General features: G+C 35.5%; 1 protein-coding gene across 2 annotated transcripts in view; it reads right to left on the bottom strand.

Moving 5' to 3' along the window:
• Positions 1-23,209, bottom strand: part of ZFPM2 (zinc finger protein, FOG family member 2) — a 317,757-nt gene that overhangs the window by 219,638 nt on the left and 74,910 nt on the right. For both annotated transcript variants that reach the window (XM_068932841.1, XM_068932840.1), the window contains exon 3: positions 17,700-17,801. In XM_068932841.1, the coding sequence (XP_068788942.1) occupies positions 17,700-17,801 (102 nt within the window). The remainder of the gene's footprint in view (positions 1-17,699; positions 17,802-23,209) is intronic.

Here is a 23,209-nt window from a genome sequence, read left to right on the forward strand (position 1 = left end):
CTGAGAAGAAAAAAATCAAATGAACACCAGCAGAGGCTCTTTAAAAATACAGCAAAATCAAGAATAGTAATAGTGTGCTCATTTCTTCCTACGCTCGCCTTGATAAATTCCTTAGGAAACACTGTATCCAACCCTAGAAAAATAGGTAAATAAATTTGGGGTGCTTGAAGAGAAAACTGAAATATTTTATAATGTATGATCGATACACACCACATGGAAAAACGACTTTAACAGATTCAGAGGAAATAAATGACAGAAAGAGAATGAATACAGAGCAGAGCAAAAATGAAGCCCATGAATGAAATCAGAGCAGGAATATAAAAGGAGATGATCAGAAATTATGATGGATGAAAAGGGAACAGAAAGCACAAAAAGCTTCCTTTCCTTTTTTTAAGGAAACAGAACTTGAAGATGAAAATTACAATTTTTCAGTACATGTATACTACTACATTGGAGAAACTGGCTCTTTGCTGCATATATTTGTGCGAATCGTAAGGAACCAAATTGTAAAGGTATTTGCTCCAGTAAGCACCACTGGACCGGCAACTCTTTAACCATTCTGCTGTTACAGTGTGCATATGTGAGGCAGAACATAAGTGCAGGCAAAAAGGTAGGGATAACAAATATAGCAAGTAACACTGGACCACTATTAAAAAACAGAACCACATTTAAAGTTAGCTGCCACACTTCTCATACGAAGTAACATTGTTCAAGTAAGTGATCTCATGTCTTCTATATCACAATGCACAGCTACAAGGCTAAGCTAATTAAAAGCACTACATATGGACTAGCTTTGTTAAAATTATTACATAAGGAAGGCAAAAGATGAGCAGCAGATAGTGTCTGTACAAAAGAGAATTTGAGAAAACAAAGCTGATGAAAAACATAAACAGAATGGATCATAATTAAAATTAAGAAACTCACAAAGAGAAAATAAGAGCTTAGAAAGGGTAAATTTTCTTTTACTCCCCTTAACTGCTGCAGTAAGATTTAGTTTATCAACTGATGCTAGAGAAAAACATCAAGAAAATAGTCATAATTCTAAAATATTGCTTGGACTTTGCTAATAATTAAAACAATAGACATTAGATTCAACCCATAGTCAGAAGAAACTAAGAGCCACTGCTGCTTTACACATTCTCTTTCAGAACACTTTTTTAGTCAGGTTTATGGCACTTTACTTTCATAAGAAATGTAAAAGATAATGAAACAAATATTAACTGTTTCCTTGAAGGAAAGATTTGTCCTCGGGAACGTTTTGGACATTATATATCATAATTCTTTCCTACTGCTGGTCCCGTTCTCCTTTCAACCAGTCTCTATGCATAATATCTATATTCATATACATAAATAATAGTTACTGCAAAAATATCACTACCATCTAATAAAATAAGGTCATGTCTCATGTATTATGGCATCAAAAGGTTGTATTTCACAGCTGTAATCAAAGACATGAAATATGAAGGGCTTTTTTTTTTTTTTTTTTTAACAGCAACAAACAACAGGATTGCAGGATCTGAATGAGTTATTATTTAAAAAAAATTAATGTGTTACATAAGGTCTCACTATCCCACCACCAACAATGAATAGCCACCACGAAATAAAACTTAAAGTTTAACAGCAGCTTCAAGACCTATCTTTCACTTCTCAAAAGAAAAACTTATAAATTTTTTAAAACATATAAAAGAAGACAAAACATCTTGGATATTAATGTAAGCATTTTAATTTTTTTTTTTTTAAATACGAGGCAAGGAATTTAGAAAACCCAGTAAATCAATGAAAGAATGTTCTGTAATTAACAGAAACTCAAGAAGTTACAATTTGAATTCTTTCATCATTGTATTCAGAATTCAGCATCTTACTAAAGGTAATCTACATATACTTTAAGACCCCTTTGCATTGTCACAGCAGCAGAAAGGCACCTTTAGCTTTGCTTAGAATTGCAGCACTATTGATATATGCACGCTAACAATTTGTTAGTATGTAAAAAGTACAACTGCCTGGAAGAGCTTATGACCTAAGGCCTCAATGCTACCAACATATGTACGTTTAACTTAACGCATGTGAGTAGTCCTTTGTTTGTTCAATGGCATGCTTATACGCATTAAATTGAAAGTTCATAAATGCTTTGCAGGACAGGCATCTCTAAGACCAAAAGCATTCTTATAAACATAGATTTTTTTTTTTTCCTCAAGGTGATCAGAAGACTTAGTGATCCTATCTTTAAATCAGAAATGCCTGGTCAGCCTGGAAAAAGCATGCATTTCTTGCACTGTTCTATGAACTCCTTCCCCTGGAGACATTTTCAAATGCTCAGAAATATTCTTGCTTCTACCTCCCATTAACAACAAAAAAAGTCCTTGGTTGATGGACAGCCCCCTGAAGACTGTGGGGAACAGTCTTCCTCTTACAAAGTGTATTTGTGAGTTTCATACAAATGATACATGCACTTATCTAACGGATATAAATGGCTGATGTACTAACTATGTTGAGATCAATGTGTATTTTGCTATTTACTTCAACAGGGCCAGAAATTTTAAGGATATATTTCGAGATTATGAAATGGAAAGAGAGACAAAGTTTGAATACCTTCAGATAAAATAATGAAATTCTGTCCCCTATTAGAATTTATCAGAGTAAGTAATTGCTGAATTTGGACATGTAGCTGCCTAACAGTACCTACAGTGGTTATTAAACAGCTTTGGGGAGAAGACTATGCTAAGCTTAGTCACATCTGAAAGTATCAAACTCTGCAAATGGTCCCACTGAGTGAATCCCACATGGCATCACCCGAAGTGAGGAGTATTCCCACGGATGGCAGCCATGTTGGATTACAGCAGGTAACTTTAGTATCTGGTATTCTTTATTTATGCACACAGACTGCTTCATATAGATAAAGGCAAGTTCTCACTGCTGGTGAGGAAAATAAAGTCATATTTCACAGTTATGATGTCATCAAAGGACTATATTTCATGGCTATAACATCTTTGCAAATATATACATAAAAGTGATATCCCTAAGGAGGACTACTTGCTAAGTCTGCCTGAGGTCCAGCAAGGTGGACCTCCTTAAATTCCATTTAATGTACATTAAGATTTGAATATCAAGGACGTCTAAATAGCCTGAGGGTAGAAAAGGCATTCTGAGTTTCATACACTGTAGCACACTTGCCATATTACATGAGTTTTTCTATATATTACGTGCTGTGTTATCTTCAATTCACTCTTTTTAAGTTTCGGCACACTATTTTCCTTTTATGCATTTATCTGTGTATATATGCTTTATATATTATATGTAATTACAAAATTAAAGTGCAAGTGAAACTTATATAATATCAAAACTGCAATTGATGTAGTCCCAGAATTTCAGATCTTTAAAACAGAATTTGATTACTTTATTCACTCTAAACCAGTATCACTGTCATATCAGCCTTAAGCAATATGGGCTGCTAAAATCATTTGGTTCCATTTTTCCAAAAAAGGAAAATTGATAGGATTATTTTCGTGATAAATTAATTTTACCATGTAATTGCAATTATGACTTCTAATTAATGAATGGTTTCAGCCTCACTAACTAGGTCAGCATTTTTCTTTTAAAAGTATATCATTTTTCTCTTTAGATAAGCATCACGATATGTCCAAGCTTCAGGGAAATGCACATAGCATTTTTCTAGGACAGTGATCCCAGAAACTGAGAAACAGTGAAAGTAATATGGCATGCTTTGTTACATACACAAGTGATCTTCTTCTTTTGCGTGAAAAATAAAAAAGTAAGCAGTAATAGGCTTTTTAATAAGGAGAAGCACAGTTTCTAAGTACTATTAGAATATAATTTAATTTCACAACTCAGTTTCCCTGCGTGTAGAATATGGTGTACCATGTTCTGAAATCAATGAATCAGCAGGAACTATCAAGCTATCGCATCAAGGTTATCTATATGCATCGTAAAACATATTGATCAGAGGTACAACTAAAGGAGAATGGTTTTTCGGTAATCAGAAATATTCATACAGACTATTAACAAAGTAACCTGAATCTTACTAATATGCCATGAAGGACAGAGTTCAATGCTCCTCATTCTCCACTGTCCTGTCAGGTCACATGTTTGAAGGCATCATCCTTATATGCAAGTACACTTCTCCAGTGTCCCCTACAGATGTCCTCTGGCATGTATAGCGCTTTAAATTCTACATTGTTCCTCTCCCACTCACATCCCTCTCAACAACCTTATCATACCATTCTTCGATTCCAGATGATTCACACATTGTAGCATGAAGATACAGAAAAGAAAATTAACTAAGTTGTAACTATTAAAACAAGGATTAGCAGGACAAGATGAGAGAAAAATAATTTCCTTGGAAGAGGCTCAAAATTTGATGGCTAAAATGTTATGGATATAGTAATTAAGCTAAATGCTAGCTCTTATCGGACTGCAGCACACCAAAATATCTGTTGTTTTGTTGTAGGCTTGTTTTTTTTTTTTCTGCTGCTAGAAACAGGCATATATTTAGAGAGTACCTCTTAAAGAAAATTTCCATGACAAGTTGAGATCCAATACATACTTTGAAAAGTAGTCAATATCCAGTGCTGAGCAATTCTATGGGAAAAAAAGGCTTTTCTGAAAGTCAATAAAAGTCCATAAAGTACAGATCACAATAATTAAAGCGTTAGATAAAGTTTAAAATGATATATTATTTTATCAGAACATATTAAACATTTTGAAGTATTTACAATGTCGCATTTAAGTAAACTTTGGAAACAAGACTGCTCTACACCTAAGAAAACTCTCTTGGTGAATGCTAATCGTGAGTGCTGTCCAGACAATCTCATTTTATATAAGAACTAATATTTATTTATGAAAGAAGGCCAAAGATTTCTGTACTGATTAGTGGTTTTGGCACCACAATATGAGTATCAAACTTCGGATAACTTAATAAAGTCTTATTTTCACACAATGATGTAATTCAAAAGCTAAGTCTTCTTTAAGAATCAGCCAACCCAAAATGTATATATGCTCCACTGTTGAACATTCTGTTCATAGTGTACATCTTTCTAAATTATCCATAATAATCAATCATCATAGTTTTATGCTGATGAAACATCTTTAATTTCAGTGCAACTATATTTACATAAAATTAAGAAAAACATAGACATTAATCAACCCACCTTGAGTATTTTCTCTAAGTAAAATATGATCCTACCACTTTATTCTCCATCTTTGAAGTCTACCATCTAATCTTTCTTCCTGGCATAGCCCAGTCTTACAGTACTTACTCAAGATTTAACTATGTAACATGGCGGCAAGTTTTTCTACCTGCAATTCTCAAGAATATATTTTAAAGTCAAGTATGATTGTTCATTTTCGCTGGCATGATTACACCATTTAGGGGTCTTGAGGGAGACAAAGGATAAAGGAGACTAAGGGTAAGGAATGATAGAACAATTTGATACCTCTTCATTGCTTTTATAACATATCATAAAAGACGCAATAGATTTACTGGACTGGTTGCTCCCCCGCCCCGGAAAACAGAGCTATGGATGACTGACTATCTTATGCACAAATATGAAAGATAAAAAATATTTTATAATCATCCCTGAATATTATTAACACACTTGGAAAGCTCTGAAGCTACACACGTTACCAGTCACACAATACAAGGAAGTCAAAAACAAAAGGCTGTAATGTAGGTATTTTCAGGGTTGATAACACAAGAACATTCTCTGAAGATTATTCTTATTTTAAACTGTACTGGACATACTTAGATCAAAATCAAAATCTGTAAGCACATTTAGAAAAACTAAAACACTTTTGAGCAGTCGCATTTGAAAAATTACCTCAAATCTTAAAATCTTATTCAGGGCTAATATGGGTCTGATTGAACTAAACACAGAACACCAATAGGAATTTTGTCCTTAGGACTTTCTCTCAATTCCATGCCAACTCTGTCTAGCACCCTTTCAGGGCTCACAATCATTCTGAACTGATTGTGTAATTTTATTGGGTAAATATCAGTATCCAGTTTATCACCGACATGTTGCATTAAATTTTTACTTCCAGCAAAAGCTGGTTCTTTTAAATGGAGGTACAATGGTTCCTGATGACAACGTTTTATTGTTTTCATTACGTTATTCCAACTTCTTTGTTATGACGTCTTAACAGAGAGCAGATAAAGCAACTTTCAGAGGGGTAGGAGGAAAATGGATTTTGAAAATCAAAATATTTTCTTTAATGATATGCTAAACACAGGATATATCCCTGAAACTAACTGAAAACTGCCAATTTAAGAAATAAATCTAGCATCTCTCACTAGGTGCTTGCATTCAACTGCTGGACTGTAGCTTTGCATGGTAAATAACTCTGTGTTGTGTATATAGTTCAATGTATTAACACATCCGTCCTTCGATTGTTCAAGGCAGTGTTGCTACGCAGTATTCTGCATGCAATAATCTTAGCTGAATTAATGAGGAAAACACAACAAAGAGCAAAATAGTTGTGGACCAATTACATGTCCCTTTTGATTCTCACCCCATCTGTTTCCAAAAACACACATTGTTTCCTAGTCCTTTGCAATTACCAGGGTGTTAGATTGCCTTTATGACCAAACTACAGTGGAGACAGCCGAAAAGTGCAAAGCTTTCTGCCAGCCTCTGCAGGTCCCTTGGTGCATGAAACTACAAGAAACACTGTATTGTAATGCAGATGTTCATTGATTCCCTGAAGAATTTCACAGAGTAGGAGTCCTTCACAGTGTGACCTACAGGGATTTGTACTTTACATAATACCCACTATATAACATATCATGCCCAAAGTGAAGCACCTAGTGAATCTGATCATTTGTCCCTTGCACATGCCTTTCCCAGCTATCAACTTTTTCAGAGAACAAGAAGTCTTTTGTGCTTGAAACATAAATGCCAATCAAAATAGAATGCATTTCTAATCACTTTTCATTCAGAGTTCATTGCCTTTTACGACTCAGGCCAATGTTCTTCCCTCTCACTGAACATACATGGAAGTGAATAAAAGAATTTAGGAAGATATTGGATCAATTTTAGATCTAGTTAGCCTAGAAACTTGCCCGCTTACAGATAAAAATAGTTCCAAATAATAATTTACACCTAACACTGAACAAGAAAAGCCTTGCTTTGTCAAATGGGTAAATAAAGGCCCAGAAATATTAATTACTACCAAACTAAAAATAACATACTTCCATGTTCTAGACAGTTTCACCTTTCTGAAATATTTGATTAGCATAAAAAGGAAGTGTTGCATTTGAAAATTTTCTAAAAGAATATTTGTTTAAATAAAATTAAACTTCTAGGAATATAAAATGTCCTTAGAAAAAAATAAAAAAACGTTACTTCTAAATCAGAATCATTTCTACAGCACCTGATTTTGAAATGAAATTTAAATTCACATATATACATTAATCGCATGAGACAATGATAAGCAAATGTCAAATGAGGTCATAATAAGCTGATGAGGGCTAGTTAGCACAGATTCACCAAAGGGAAATCATGCTTGACCAATCCGATAGCCTTCTCGGAGGGAATGACTGGCTGGGGAGATGAGGGCAGAGCAGTGGATCTTGTCTACCTGGACTTCAGCAAGGCTTCTGACACTGTCTCCCATCACATCCTCACAGGGAAACTCAGGAAGTGTGGGCTAGACGAGTGGATGGTGAGGCAGACTGAGAACTGGCTGGATGGCAGAGCTCAGAGGGTTGTGGTCAGTGGCACAGAGTCTAGGTGGAGGCCTGCAGCTAGTGGTGTCCCCCAGGGGTCAGTACTGGGCCCAGTCTTGTTCAGTGTATTCATCGATGACCTGGAGGAAGGGACAGAGTGCACCCTCAGCAAGCTTGCTGATGATACTAAACTGGGGGGAGAGGCTGACACACCAGAAGACTGTGCTGCCCTTCAGAGGGACCTGGACAGGCTGGAGAGGTGGGCGGAGAGGAACCTCATGAAGTTCAACAAAGGCAAGTGCAGGGTCCTGCACCTGGGGAGGAATAACGCCAGGCAGCAGTACAGGCTGGGGGTTGACCTGCTGGAAAGCAGCTCTGCAGAGAAGGACCTGGGAGTCCTGGTGGACAAGTTAAACATGAGCCAGCAGTGAGCCCTGGTGGCCAAGAAGGCCAATGGTCTCCTGGGGTGCATGAGGCAGAGTGTTGCCAGCAGGTGGAGGGAGGTGATCCTCCCTCTCTACTCAGCCCTGGGGAGGCCACATCTGGAGTACTGTGCCCAGTTCTGGGCTCCCCAGTACAAGAGAGACGTGGCACTACTGGAGAGAGTCCAGCGGAGGGCTACAAAGATGATTAGAGGGCTGGAGCATGTGTCATATGAAGAAAGGCTGAGAGAGCTGGGCCTGTTTAGCCTGGAGAAGACTGAGAGGGGATCTCATCAGTGTGCACAAGTAGCTGAAGGGAGGGTGTCAAGAGGATGGGGCCAGCCTCTTCTCCATGGTGCCCAGCAACAGGACAAGAGGCAACGGGCAGAAACTGAAGCACAGGAAGTTCCATCTGGACCTGAGAAAAAACTTCTTCACTGTGAGGGTGACAGAGCATTGGAACAGGTTGCCCAGAGAGGTAGTGGAGTCTCCTTCGCTGGAGATATTCAAAATCTGCCTGGACGCGATACTGGGCAATGTGCTTTAGATGACCCTGCTTGAGCAGGGAGGTTGGACTAGATGATCTCCAGAGGTCCTTTCCAACCTCAATCGTTCTGTGATTCTGTGAAATGACAAAACATTTCGAATGCCTGACAAAGGCTCAATATTCCCTGATGAACCTGATGCTTATTGATATTTTACGCTCAAGTCAAATTAGGTAATGCTTATCTCCAAGTTTACACAATTCTACTAGCACCTTAAATCATGACATGCAGCTATAAAAGTTACCATAACAAAGAGTAACATCAAGATAGCAAGTATCTCATAGTTTTCAATATTAGTATTGTCTATTCACTTGATTCGATGGGAACTGCATTATGACTCAATTTTCTCTTAAAGCCTGAGTGATCAGCATTTCCAGCTAATGGGTAACATTTTATCTTGTCAGGTTTAGCCAGAAAATGAAGAGTCTTCATAACATGATCACATCCATTACACATGCTTAGTAGGTCACACAATAGCCTGTTACCCACAAAAATTAAAGGTGAATGTGCAAAAGAGAGTAGCAAAGATCAGGTCACTACTTACATGTTAGTTCACATAGCCATTCTCAGTTTCTCATCTTTCGGGCCTGTGCAGAGAACAGTCTGCTAGCAAGATCAGTTGTCCTGAAGGAACAGCCCATTTATGTAGTGATTAGGTCCCTTAAAGGTAAAGGAAGGTTAATTACATGTGCCAAGGAACGTTTCTGGGCATTGAGGCCAAATACTAGGGAACGGACCACACCTAAGCGCTGGGAAACTTGCTTAGGCTTTAAATAGGTCACTGCATGCAAACTACCTTTTGAGAACGCTCCCTAAACTCTAAATGGGAATTACTTGGGAAGACTGTCAGTTGGCCTGAAACAAAACCATGCCAGGGACCAGTTCAACACTTCATTAGTATACACTATTTGGTCTCTGTCAACACTGAATTTACTAACACAGGTGTAGCCTATTTTTTCTTACAGCTGCTAGCCCCTGCATCTTCTCATGAAGAGATAGGAACATGTTCATCCTGTCAGAGGAGAGAGGCAGGGCCGCTGGGAAGGTCTGCAGGAGGAAGGAGGCTGCTGCAGCCCTCAGAATAATTCACCCCACAGCCTATAATTCAATAATTCAATTCAAGAACTGCCCCTGGAAAAAGGGCTACCAGGAGCTAGCCACTGGCAATTTAAATATCCTGGGGCTTCTACAATCAGTCACATGTTATATACTAAGAATGACTGTTTTACAGTATCAGCTCTTACAATCACGTGATGATATTACACTCTCAGCTTTTGTTTACAAAAAAATAAACCTCAAGATCTCATGCTTTTAGCAGAAGTTTCGCAGTGAGGCCCAATGATGTAAGGACAGAGTCTGTAAATCACAGGCACTAAGTACACCATTAAGGTCAAATGAGTTGAATATAGACAAAGACTACTTGGGAAACAATGGTTTTAGTCAACCAGACCTAAAAGAGAACAATGCCCTACAGAGTTCTCTACAGAGAGTTTCAGGTTTCAGTATATATCTGTGTTATACATGAAAAAGGACCGGGAACACTACAGTCCTTGAAGACCTGCATCAGTTCTATGTATTAGAGTGAGAATAATTTGAAATCCTAAATTTAATAACACAGGTACGGTGACCTCTTAAAACAGCTCCAGTATCAGAATCCAGACCACAAAGACAGTGGTCCACTAGCACTTCCTTCATTGACCTTTCTCTCCGTTTCCAGTGCATACCTGACCATAGAATTCAAATGTCAAAATGTGACCTGCAGAGCAAGGGTTAACCTGATGACTATTACCACCATACTTTTGCCATTCTGAGTCTGCATGACGTCCTCCTAGTTCCAAACTAATGATGGAACCTGGATTAAGATTCACAGAATTTTTTCTCTCTTCCTCCAAGGTCCCTTCGCCACTCCCAGTACGGGCTTTCTGCTTTTAATCCAATATCCACTTCACTACAGAAGATTTATTTAGGTTGTCTCTTGTTTCATAAAGGGCTCCAAAAGTCTGTAGTGATTTTGACACTTTGTTATAATGTTTCTATGACCCCCCCCCAAACCCCCTCCTTACATACCACACCACTACCCAGCCTCATTTTCATATGGATACAAAGCATCAGGATAAAATGATGGTTCATTATAGTGGTACAGAGCTCTTATCTTCATCCGGCAAGAGTCATTTCCTTCCAAAGATTGAAATGCAAATGTGAAAATTAATGATAACTGCATTATCTGATAGCAGAGATAATACCGATTCACTGTCAGAGTAACACACAGTCATTCTATGATTTCCTCTGCTTCTTCACAATATTCTTCTTACTGTCAGACTATATCTATGGTTAACTATGTTTCATGGATTTTTGTTAATTTACATCAAATAGCATTTCCAAGATCTTATATCTACCACATTTCCCCAATCAAAAAAGAAATGAAATCAGGACAGTAATCTCCAAGTCCTTCTTAGGACTTGCTTAAAAAGACAGAAAGAAAGAGAAAAGAAAGAAAAAAAGAGGAAAAAAGGGGAAAAAAAAAAAAGGACTATCATTAGTGTCTGTTTACATCTCATAGTGGTCTACGAACCATTCCATTCCATCTTACATACTTCTGCCTTGTAACCCAAACCGTTTATAGCACTGATAAATAATGTGGAGCCAGCCCAACAATCAGTACATATTTACAGTGATTCTTACGAGTGGTTACAGGAAATCTGTCCAGAAAAGCTTTTCAAACTACCTTTATAACAGGTAGAAATGTGAACTTAGCATGTGAATTGTTCACTAGAACCTTTCTGACCCACATCCTCCTGAAGAAACACTGTAGAATTCACATAAATGACTGTATCTTTCAATAAACATTAATAGCAGCATAGCACATAGCATGCCATTATTTTAAAGCACTATTTAATTTGCTATTTACTTTTTTCTTCCTTGTATTTTCTAACACACTGTAAAAAATAGCATCAACCTACAATGGTTAAGAAAAAGAAATTGTTCTGTGCTATATTTAATTAGTCTTCATACTTTTCTTTAACAGTTCTTTGCTATATGCACACACGTTATGACGAGCCTCCAGAGATTTAGCAGGAGCTGTTACTTCAGCCTTCCTTACTGTTATCAATAGCAAAAGCTCTGTTGATTTACTGGAGGCAGAATTTTACACATCGGAAACTTTCACTTTATGTGCAGATGAATGCAAACAATAAAAATAAAAATAAAAATAAAAATAAAAATAAAGTGACCACAAGAGTTTTTAGTCTTATTTTCCACTGCGTATTTTTTCATTCTGGATGTAGGAACAAATCATCTTCTCTTCTTTTCCAAGAAAAATTCAGAAACAGTTCAAAAGAATTTAAGCCTGATTTTCAAGACTATCTAACTCATAAAATCAACATGTTCTGTAAGAAAACTGTGTTCTGTTGTTGCCATGAAAGTAAGTGTCCACAGAGAGAACAAAGTCGGTAAAAGAGTTAGATCCAATTTCTCTTTTGGACCTGACTTTTTTGAGTGGCATCAATTTCACATTTGTAAATGTCCTGTCCTCAGTTCCCCAACTGTTAAGACAGAATATTTCACTTATTCTTAAAAGATACCCTCCAGATACAATTTCAGCAACGGTTACTGGACCTCTGTGAGAAGAAAGGGCTGCCAAAAGAACTGAGCACACAGGACGGTGAAGCGGGTTTTGAAAATTTCATTTTGGCTGAGTTGGTCAGATCTTGAAAATCATGTCCCATTTGTCTACAATGAAAGAATCTTTTGATTTGTCTACAACGAAAAAACCTTGCCTTACATATTATTCACCAATTAGGTATGAATGTCTTCTGCTGCAATGTTTTACTCCATCACTAGAGAACAATAGCATAGAACCTAAAAGGGCACAGAAAAGTTACCGTTCCTAATAAAACTTGTGTACTCCATTTCTGGATAAATTAAAAAAAAAAAAAAAAAAGAAAAGAAATTGACTGGTGTGGAGCACTTCTGGTACTAAATCATTAGAAAATGCATCTGAAGTGTACAATATTTATAAAACTAATATGTATTGTATTCATTTATTCATTCATTTTAAGTTATAAGTAATTACTGTGCTCAGCCAGTCTGACTTCTGATCCTGTAGAAGACAGGTTGACTTCGGTTAATCTATCCCACTTAAAAATAAAGTATTTATTATAAAACCAGATCATGTGCTCCAGAAAAATATCTTATCCTGTATGTAATATTTCTAATGACAAAAATCTACAGTGACCTTTCATAAAATGTTCTAGTCATTAACTCCTTAAGCATTAAAGTCTATTCTTTGTGTTCAAAACCGTGGAGCTTCAACATCCGTTTGATCTTCTGATTCCTTTGCTAAAATAAGGTGCTTATTGTTATCACATTTCCACTCAACTTTGGAAGTCATAGTAATCAGGCTGTCCCTCAATATTTTCTTTGACAAAATAAACAGACCTTTTCATAGACTTTTTCATAATGCTACCATGTTTTCCAGTCCTTTAAACATTCTAGTGCCTCTTCTCTGAACCTGTGTCAAATTTTCAACATCTTTCACAAACTCGGAATGCTAGAAAAAGAATACTGTTCCAGCATCAAACAATTGTGCTACCTAGAAAAGCAAGTTAACCTCTCTATTCCTAATTGATTTCACCCGGTTTAATAATCCAAGAACCCAAATAAGTCTTTTGGCCCTAACTCTAACTTTTGGAGCTCATCCCTGACCCACCAAGTCCCAGGACTTTTTCAGACACACTGCCATCCACAGTAAAACATTTATTTTCTTCTCATAAGCACACGTTTTCACATTTGATCATAATGAAACTAATGTTTTGCTGAAGTTGTCAGGTAATTCAGATCCTGCAATAGCAAGATCTGTCCATTATTTAATATTTTCTTTGGATTGTAAACATATTGCAGAGAACCAGTATGCTGTTTCTCATCACTACATACTATGTTAGTTTGACAAGACCTATTTTTTCATTTTTTTCATTATTTTTCCCATAATGATTGGCATTAATACTAACCTCCCTTTAATAAAAGGGTTTTACATCACTTATCCCATTATTTCCACTGGGACCACTGCCATGTGGACAAGTCCATCGTTATCCTGACCATACCAGATTTAGATTTTTTAAACACAATTTTTTTCCTCTAGTATGCTAGGATTTCCAAATTATCTCAAAACTTCTTCAAAATTAAGACTTGTGATCAAGACTTCTAGCTGGCTTAAAATCTTAAACTTAAAATCAAACTAACAAAACTTAAAATCAAACTAACAGACTGCTTAAATTACCTAGGAACAAGCAGGTTTAACATATTGATTAGTTGTTGGTAGAAGAACAATTATCACTTACAGATAAATATGTTATCCATCTCAAATATCTGTTTTAAGCAGATCAGAAATACTTAAATTACTCTACTCTTTGTCCCCTATAACAACTATACCTTTCTTGTAATAGATCAAGACCAATCTTTCTCATGCATTCTTCCTTGGTATGTCTTCAAATGCCATGTTACTATCCTAATGAAGCTACCCATAGACTTTTACTTACATGCTTTTCTTTTAGTGACTGTTTGCAATTCCTACTATTCGGCTTATATCCCCTGGTATTTATTTATCCTGTTTTCCCATTGATTTTAAAACTTGGATTTTTCTTAAATTTTCTTTGAAACAGAACTAATAAAAGCCTTTAATAAAAGCTTTTGATAAAAAAGACTTTAAAAAGCCAATAAAATAATAAAAGCATTATAGCTTTTATTAAAGCTTTTGGGAAATGTGCTCTTAGATACTTCCAAGTTATGATTCATCCTTCTTCATTCAAATATTTTGCAAGATCTCTAGATGCTAAGCAAGTAATGTAAACCTTTTTCCTTTATCTGTCAAGATGGTGAATTAAATATAATTTCCTTACGTTTGGTTCAGCATTATTCTACTTTAGGAACCTTACATCTCTAGTTTTCAAAGATTTTAAGAAAGTTTTGGTATTGCACACATGTAACCTCTAGGATGTTTTGTTCACAGTTCCCCAAGTTTAGCAGGTTTTTGCTCTTACATAAAGTAGTTGTACAGTTAAAAGGCAATGATCCTATTCTCTAGTGTGATTGATAGTCTGCAGAAGACACGAATGAGTTCCTCCTTTTGTTCATTATCTGTTAAAACATTGATCACTGGCCTCAGATGCACTGTTATCCTAGCAACAGCATAAAGGTTATAGAGCTATATACATTTACACAGATCAAGGCATGCATATGATAGCAAACACTACATTTGAGGCTGTAAAATGACCTATGCTTTTATTTCCTCTCCACTTTTAAAGAAATAAATCTTTTCATATAAAATTTGTTTAAGCCCAGTCTTGCTGTGCAGATTCTTCTTATTCCTTAGACTTTTACTGTTAGCAATAACGGAAAAAGGATCAGGTCTTCTACTCTGTGTCTGTATGCGGTCTATTGACCTCAGTTTCCATTATTTCACAGAGTCTTCTTCTCATTAACAAGAACTTTTAAAAAACGACAATAAGTTTACAAAATTTTCAGATAAAACTCCTAATGACTGCACAGTGCTGGCATCATCACTGCATGAAGTCCTTGACAGCCAGTGAAGGTCACATAATCTTGTAATCTGAAAGACTGCCTCCGCAGAAACTGTTTGACGCTACAGCACATTTAACTATAGATTTTTCTTCATACAAATATTCTATTTACAAAGGTTTGAGATTGCACGTGAACCATATAGCAATGTAAATTTTTAAACAAAATAAACTTCAGTTCATGTCTGTAAGCTTAATTTTGACTCATCCATGAGTAAGTTATTACTAATGAATAACTCAGAACTCTTCCTGGCAAGTACTGGCTCTGAAAATAACAATATGCTCTCCTGCCATATAAAAAGAAAAAATTAAAATAACAAAATAGCTTTCACAAATAATTTCATTTACATGAATCCTTGAATTGTCACAGTTCAGATTATCAGTGGACAGCAACTCGTATCCCACAGAACTGCCAGTGCTGGAATTCTGAGAGCTCTTAGTGAGGAGATCAGAGGTAGACCCGCAAACAACATATGACCACCTACTCTCAGAGGGCGCATCTCTATTATATGTTGGTAAAGTGATGCAGGAAAGCTTTTACTGGTTCTGTTTATGGTGTACTACCATATGTCCCTGAATAAGCAAAAGATTTCACCTTGTTTTCTTCAAAGATGCGAAAGAAAAAGTTATCTTTTTTCTTGTATTGCATGGTTGAAAATGCTCTTCTGTTGATCATTGCTTTTTCCGTATCAACAAGTAACTGAATTCATTTCAGAAAGCATGCAAGATGGAGAGTATGAAATGTGGTGGTGTATCCATTCCTTTCCATTTTTCATATAAATTATTCCCTTGCAATGAACCAATACTTAAATAAAATAAAGCTTCTGAGTTCATGCTTGTGGCCATCAGTTTTCTACGGTCAAAAGGAATTTCTCTGTATTCAGCTATGATTTCTATCTTATCCCAAATATAAGCTATCAATAAATATGGATTATAAGAGCTACATACATCTTACTGTTTAACACCCAGGACTGTCATGCAATATTCATATACAACATTTTATTTAAAAAAAAAAAAAATCAAAATATACAACCTTATCCCTTTCATGCCTTAGTGTTATTAAAAATGCATCTGAAACTTCTATATGTTGGTTCTTAAAAAAAAATAGTAACAGCCAAAAAAATCCAACTATATTGAAATATAATAAAAGTAAAAAAGTAATAAAAAGATTACCATTTTCAGAGAGAGTTTTTTTGCAATGAAACAAAGAAAAAAAATAATAAGTCCTGAGGGCCTCTAACTCTGCAATGAAGCTGGAAAAGGCTATTCTGCTTTATCTAAAGATGTTTTTTCTGTTATTTTAAATGTATTGTGATGTATTTTAATACTAAATTTTGTTTTATATAACATCATAGTGCTTCAAACAGAATATCAACTTACTTGTGTATTATCACTAAAAATATTTTAAATGACATCATCATAATCAGATATACTATTTCTTCTTTTTTGTTTCCATTACATTTTCCAGCTATTACTTTCAGAAAATTACCATTAGTGTTGTTCTTCTCTTTATGAATAGCATATAGTAATTTGCAAAATCAAGCAAGGATGAAAATGTGATTGAAATAAAGGAATTTTTCTAATGAAATATTATTACTGCATTATAAATTATTGATAGAATGCTTCTGGAACTCTTTTTTTGATATGCTCATCTTTTTTAGGGAAAATTTCCATTAGAGATACAGCTATTCTCACGTATTTGAAGCCAAACATACTCTGTTTTCCCAGCAGCACTATTAAAACATAGTAAATATAAGATTTTAAGATTCATTCCACACTCCATACCCAATGAAAACATTGCACTGAATTCCATTGGAGAATTGCCTAATTCAGAAATACAATTTATCCCTTCACCTTAGGTATTTTAATGGGCCAAGCCAAGTTTTACATATCTATATTGAACAGATGTTTAGAAAGTATGATCTTCACTATGATCACGTGAAGTTCTAACACTTTATTGATTGCAATCTAAGATTTTCTCTTTTAATTGAAATCAATGGCCAAATGATTTATATCAAGCTAAAACCGGTAAAAGAGGCCCTTGAATATATTGGTAGTAATCATATCCATTTGTTAAGCAAAATGTGCTGCTAAATGTAGGCACAAAGCTTGAGAAGATACACAGGTGTTTGGTCTTCTGGCCTCAGAACACAGAGTAGAAAAGGTTCTGCCTTAATACACCCAGGGAACTGGGAACTTATTAACCCTAAAATTGTAAGCAATATTTTATTTCAAGCGGAGCTCTAAAGTATTTTACATTAAACAATTTACTCACAAAAGAGTATGGCCAAAGCAAATTTTTACTCAAGATCTTTATCTCAGTATTTATCTGTTGATATCCTTGACAACAAAGGAGCAGAAAGGAAACAGTTCACTTGAAAAACAATGCAAAGCAGAACACATATACTAAAACATAAAAAACAAACTTTGGGATTTGTAGTTTAAAAATTTCTCAGGGTTTTCAGTTGTATTTTCCTACCTGGCCCATCCCAATCTTCTGTCTCCACAGTAAGTTGCCCTGGTTTCTCTGACCTTGCATCACCATCTGATTCTGCTGCCTCTTGGATGCCTTCTTCATTGCCTGAAAAAACAAACAAAGAAATATAGTATTGACATATTTCTACAGTAACTTTTAGACAGAGCTCCTATAGTATCCAAGCAAGCGCTTACCAGTATAAGTGAGAACATATGCATGTCTAAAAGCATAGAGAAGAGGAAAAAAATCTATTATTAGCCACAAAAATCCGTAAGTTCCCAGTAATTCAAACAAGGCCCGAGTACTCACTCCGCTACGAGACAAATCTTGGAAACCAGCATTTATCAGGGATACTTAGAAAAAGAGAATCGCAGCTTGCACCTATTCTGTAAAGCAATGAACACAAGGTCATAAGCTTCTATACACAAATGGGAGAAACATATTGGCTTGTTATTCCTTGGCTAAAGGGGTGAATAAGCAAAAATAGCTTTCAATTAAACGCTGTGTTGAAATGACACCTAATGTTGCTTATATATTGCAGATTAATGATACTCACAACAGAGATGTGGTCCTCTAGCAATTCTAGCATTTTTGGCAAATAGTGGAGATCTATTCCATGGTATTTAGGAAAATAAGGAGTTTCACTTTAAAGATTTTAAGCTACTCACAAAACCTTATGATAACTTTCTCTCTGTAAACCTTAAATTAAATAAATGTAACATTTTTGATGAATTTTAGGTTGTTTGCCACCTTGAAGTACTTGAAAAAGCTTGTCTGCCTTCAATAACTATCCAGTATAAGAATAAGGACACACTGAACATTACGCTCCTGTTAGATTTTTAGAGGTGACTATTCATTATTATTTGAAAAATTTATTGTTGAATGTGCAGCTATTTCAGTTAAACAATGATTCTAGGCAAGCTCTATGCAAAAAATACTTTGGAAAAAACACTACAAACAAAAATATTGAAGGTGAGGGGTTCAGGTAACAGCACAAATTGGTCTGGCTGCAGTAAATGTTCAAACAATGTGTTAGAGTGCTTAGTCAAGCCAGTAATTTACTGTGTTTGTAGATTTTGTTTTGGGTTGGGTTGGGCTGGGTTTTTTACTAACGAATCTAAGAAATCCCTTGCATAGGAAGATATTATGAAGAATGGAAAAATTATAGCTACACAATAAAGTACATCAATCAAACAGGACTAATTCATGGTTTAAATTTTGTACAAACATACAAGCAAACTTAAAAAAAAAGAAAAAAGGATCCAACAGAAAGGGAGCAGCATTAAAAGCAAATGTTGTGCGTTTCAGGATCTCAAAGTCAAAACTGCTTGTTGATTTGATCAGAGTAAAGCAAGGAGGAACAAAAAGCACAGCAATTAAGGAGTAACTTGCAATTTTTTTCCACTCATGATAAGAAAAGCTTTTATTAGCAACATAGGTAAAGAAATGTGATTATACACCATGCCAGATCCTCATATGTTATCAACAGAGCTATATTTATACTTGATAAGATTGTGACCCAGTTTTCAAGTACATGATCATATACAAACACTATGAAGTATTAACTTTATGTGCACATGTAGCATCTTGTAATAATATATTCTTTCTTGCATTCATAAAACAAGTAGTTTTTGAACTCTTAAAGTATAAGAGCCTGATAAACTACTAGTCACACAAACAGAACACCATATTCACTCCAGACTCTCCTAATAAGTACTAAAAATATAGTTCAGTGGATTCACAGGCACTTAAAGCTAAAAGGCATCATGAACATCTAGTATGACTTTGTGTTACACACACTGTATAATTTTACCCAGGCGTTTGCAGTTCATGTGCTTCAGTTCAATCTCAAGTTACTTTACAGAAGAGAGTCTTAAAGACTCGCACACTGAAAAATCCATCAAGTTTCTTGTAAGTACATTTAGCAATTACTTGTCTGTATCAACTGCCTGATTTTACATTAGAATTTCTCTAGTTAGGTTGTAGCAATTGAACTGAGTTTTGCTTTTGTTTGATAGACTGAGAAACCTATTATCAGGTATTTCTAGCTTCACAGCTACTCATGGTTGCAACAAAGCACTCTTTATTGAAGGACAAAGGACTCTTTATCCAAGGTTCAAACCTGGCTAAATCAACTCCAGTTTTCTCCAATATGTTAGAAGGCATTTCACAGAAAGATTATTTTGATGATGAGTGTCTCACTCAAGCTGCATAATCACTACATATAGCTCTTAAAATAGTCTTTGCATTGACTTCTTATACCAAAGAAAATGTTTTTCCTCCACTGTAAACAATAGATCTATATGCACTGAATTAAAAAACAGCAGCCCTTAAAAATAATAAAAAGATTTCTTCAGCTAGAACCCAAGCATGGAGAATTTTAGCTCCAAAATATAAAGTTTTTCCAGGTTATAATATATGCAAACCTGGCGTTAGCATGCAAATTTGAGCATTCTTTCAATCAATGCAACCAACCAGAACATCAAACAAACAAACTATTAGAACTGAAAGAGGAGGATAAACTTATGTGAAAAGATTGGACTGAAGGGCAAAAAGAAGGACAGAGTTAAAGCTAGGGTATACAACCTACAGCATGCAGTTATTAAGTATCTGAGAGATGAAGAAAGATCTGAAAATTTATGTTAGCAGAAGGCTTAACTTTTCATTAACTTGCATTTTCAGTGTTTCATGAAGTATGATGTTGTGTGTTTTCCATAATCAAGTTTTCATGAATTAATGCATGTCCTGTGCAATCAGAGCAGAACAAAACATGTATAATTTACATTAAGGCAAACTATGCTTCCTATCTAAAACTATTTGTGATTGTTTATGTGAATATTTTCTATTATTCACCAACTACCAAGTCCATGTGTTATACACTCAAACTACCATAGTAAAGAAATGGTGACTTTAAGAAGATAAAAGGAGGCTTAGCACAAGAACTGATAACAAAATGTACCTCTCAAGCTTTTTTTTTTATTTCCTCTTATTTAACACTATGTTAGATGCTGACCTTTGTTTAGACCAAAGCTTACAAACTTAATTTTCTTTCCATTGTTCACCCTTCTGTTCATTCACTATTTCTCAGTCTCAGTAAGACTATTTTTATTTACATTTATTTTAAGAGTGATTACAGTTTTTTTCAATTTACAGGTACAGGTCTTTGAGTTTAATTGGATCCAACACATTTTCTTTTTCCTTCTTCTACATTGAATCAAGTGTTTTTTTCCTTTATATATACCAATCATTTTGCTGCTAACCTGTTTAACTCCTTTCTAACCTGATGAGCTGCTTTTTCTCATCTTATTTCTTCACTTTGCTGTTCAGTTACGTTTTATTTTTAAGTTAAAGAAGAAATAACTTTTTGCTATGAACATCAATGAGTGGCATAGAAGAATTAATAATGGTAAATGCCCTAAAAGAAAGCAAAAACTGCTTCTGTTGAAGTTTTTTTTTCTTACGGCAACTAAGTTCCGTAAGTGAATTGTGTCATCTAAAAGGATATTATTGCATGAAAAAAAGACATATATGAGCAAGAATCTACAATATCATATAGCACATTCACTCAGGAGTCAATTAACTCTACTAGACTTTCAGCACTTTCTCTATGGTTAGTATTAAAACTACACTTTGGGCAGAATTCAGTTCCTTCACCTATAGATGTCTGCAAGTTAGGCTAGGCCAAGCTAACTATGAGGACTCTCCTATAGTCAAGGAAGAGAGAGGGAGAAACTTCCACAATGACTCATCCCATTCTAGGATGTCTGAGATATGAGACCTCTCTTGATGTCTGAGATAGCTGAAATGAATCATCCTCTGGAACACGTAGCTTAGACCAAGAACCTATCTTTAGCCAGCTAAAGTTAGGTGAAACAAATCTCTGCCTTATGCTTAAGTTCTGAATACACAAAACACTAATTAACTAAGAGAAAAAAATAAATGACTGCTACAGCCATATTACAGTACTGCAGTTGTTTGAATAAAATTTTCATCTATTAACTATTTCTTATCAGAATGAACTGGTTATGTGGCTCTTCAAAAATAGTTCAAAGATTTTTTATGTTGTTTTTAATATACTAGTGTTTATCCAATACAGGAGAGTGAAGATGCTAAATTACTGTAGTTAATCAGGGAATCTGAAAACTGCAAAAGACTCATATTGTTTGAAACATGTGAGGTAGAACTCCAAAATCTCTGACAATACTGACAAGTAGGAAAAAAGAGACTTAAATACTAACAAGTAATCCACCTTAATATTTTTAACAGAAATTAAAGACTTCCCAATTTTTACTTCACCAGCTTGTATCAGTAGTTGCAATACTTGAAAGAAATCACATGGGTTAGCAGTTATTCTCGACCCTGCTGTTTTAATTCATGTTGTTCCTATCAATATTAGCCTATTACAGAAATTCTCATACAATAACTATTGAACTGTCTTGACTAGAAACGTTACAGCAGCTGTTAGCCACTCTATAATGCATTTTGCAATCAGCTAAATCAACAAAGTATTTTTTAACAATAAACAGTTCAGAACTGACAGATCTACTTTCTTGTTCACAACTGCTTATCACAGCACAGATATCATATATGTTTTCCAGGTGCTTCCTATAGTTAGGATACCTTCACAGAAGCCGCTCACGAAAGATAAGGTCATAAAAGAGATGAAAAGTGTGCAAGCTTCATACGCTCATGGTTTTATCATCAGACAAAATAGCTTTGGGTGAAAGACTGTACCAGTCACAAACAGCACACTGCAGCTTACACTAGGGTGAGAGAACATTAAAAGTTTGAAATTCAGCTTGTGCTCATTGTTCCCGGCAGCATAAATGTAAACTTAAATTGTTAACATCCTAATACAGGTGTTCAGAGTGAAACATCGCTTCCCAATTACAATAAATCAATTCAGAAATAAATTGTTATGAAGTCCGTAGCATTCTGTACTGCTAAAAGAGAAAGTAGATTTGATTTAGAGACTTGGGAATTCATTCCCTGTAGACTTTAATTCTGCAAGGTACACAACCTTAAGTAGCTTAACAGGTCAGTGTGACTGGTCACGAAGAGGCAGGCTTTCTTGGAGGTTGAGGACATAGGGGAAAGAGGGCCTTTCCTCCTTTCCACCACTATCTACAGTTGAAATAATTCCAGATTCTATGAAAGAAGAATTCTGAGACTGCACATAAAACTAGCTAGAGCTTCAGCAACTCTAGGTTAGCATACTAAAATTATCCTTTATTATTTGCTTTATCTTAGTGTCTATGACCAAGGAAGCCAAGAATAAAGTGGCTACAATGTCCTATTAAGGAGTTGATTCTGCAAGCCTTGCAAGAAGTTGAGAGAGAGACAGAGAGAGACAGAAAGGTAGGTGAAGTTTTCCAATGAAGCTATCATGAAAGTAAGGCACTAGGATAACAGAGAATTTATGGCTATCAGCACTAGACTCTGATATCACTTAAACTGAGGTATCTCAGAAATAACTCCAAAGCAGCCCGCTAAAATCAACTGAGATTCCCTGC

Source organism: Struthio camelus, chromosome 2 (genome assembly GCF_040807025.1).
Source record: "Struthio camelus isolate bStrCam1 chromosome 2, bStrCam1.hap1, whole genome shotgun sequence".
In the NCBI taxonomy this organism is placed as follows: Eukaryota; Metazoa; Chordata; class Aves; order Struthioniformes; family Struthionidae; genus Struthio; species Struthio camelus.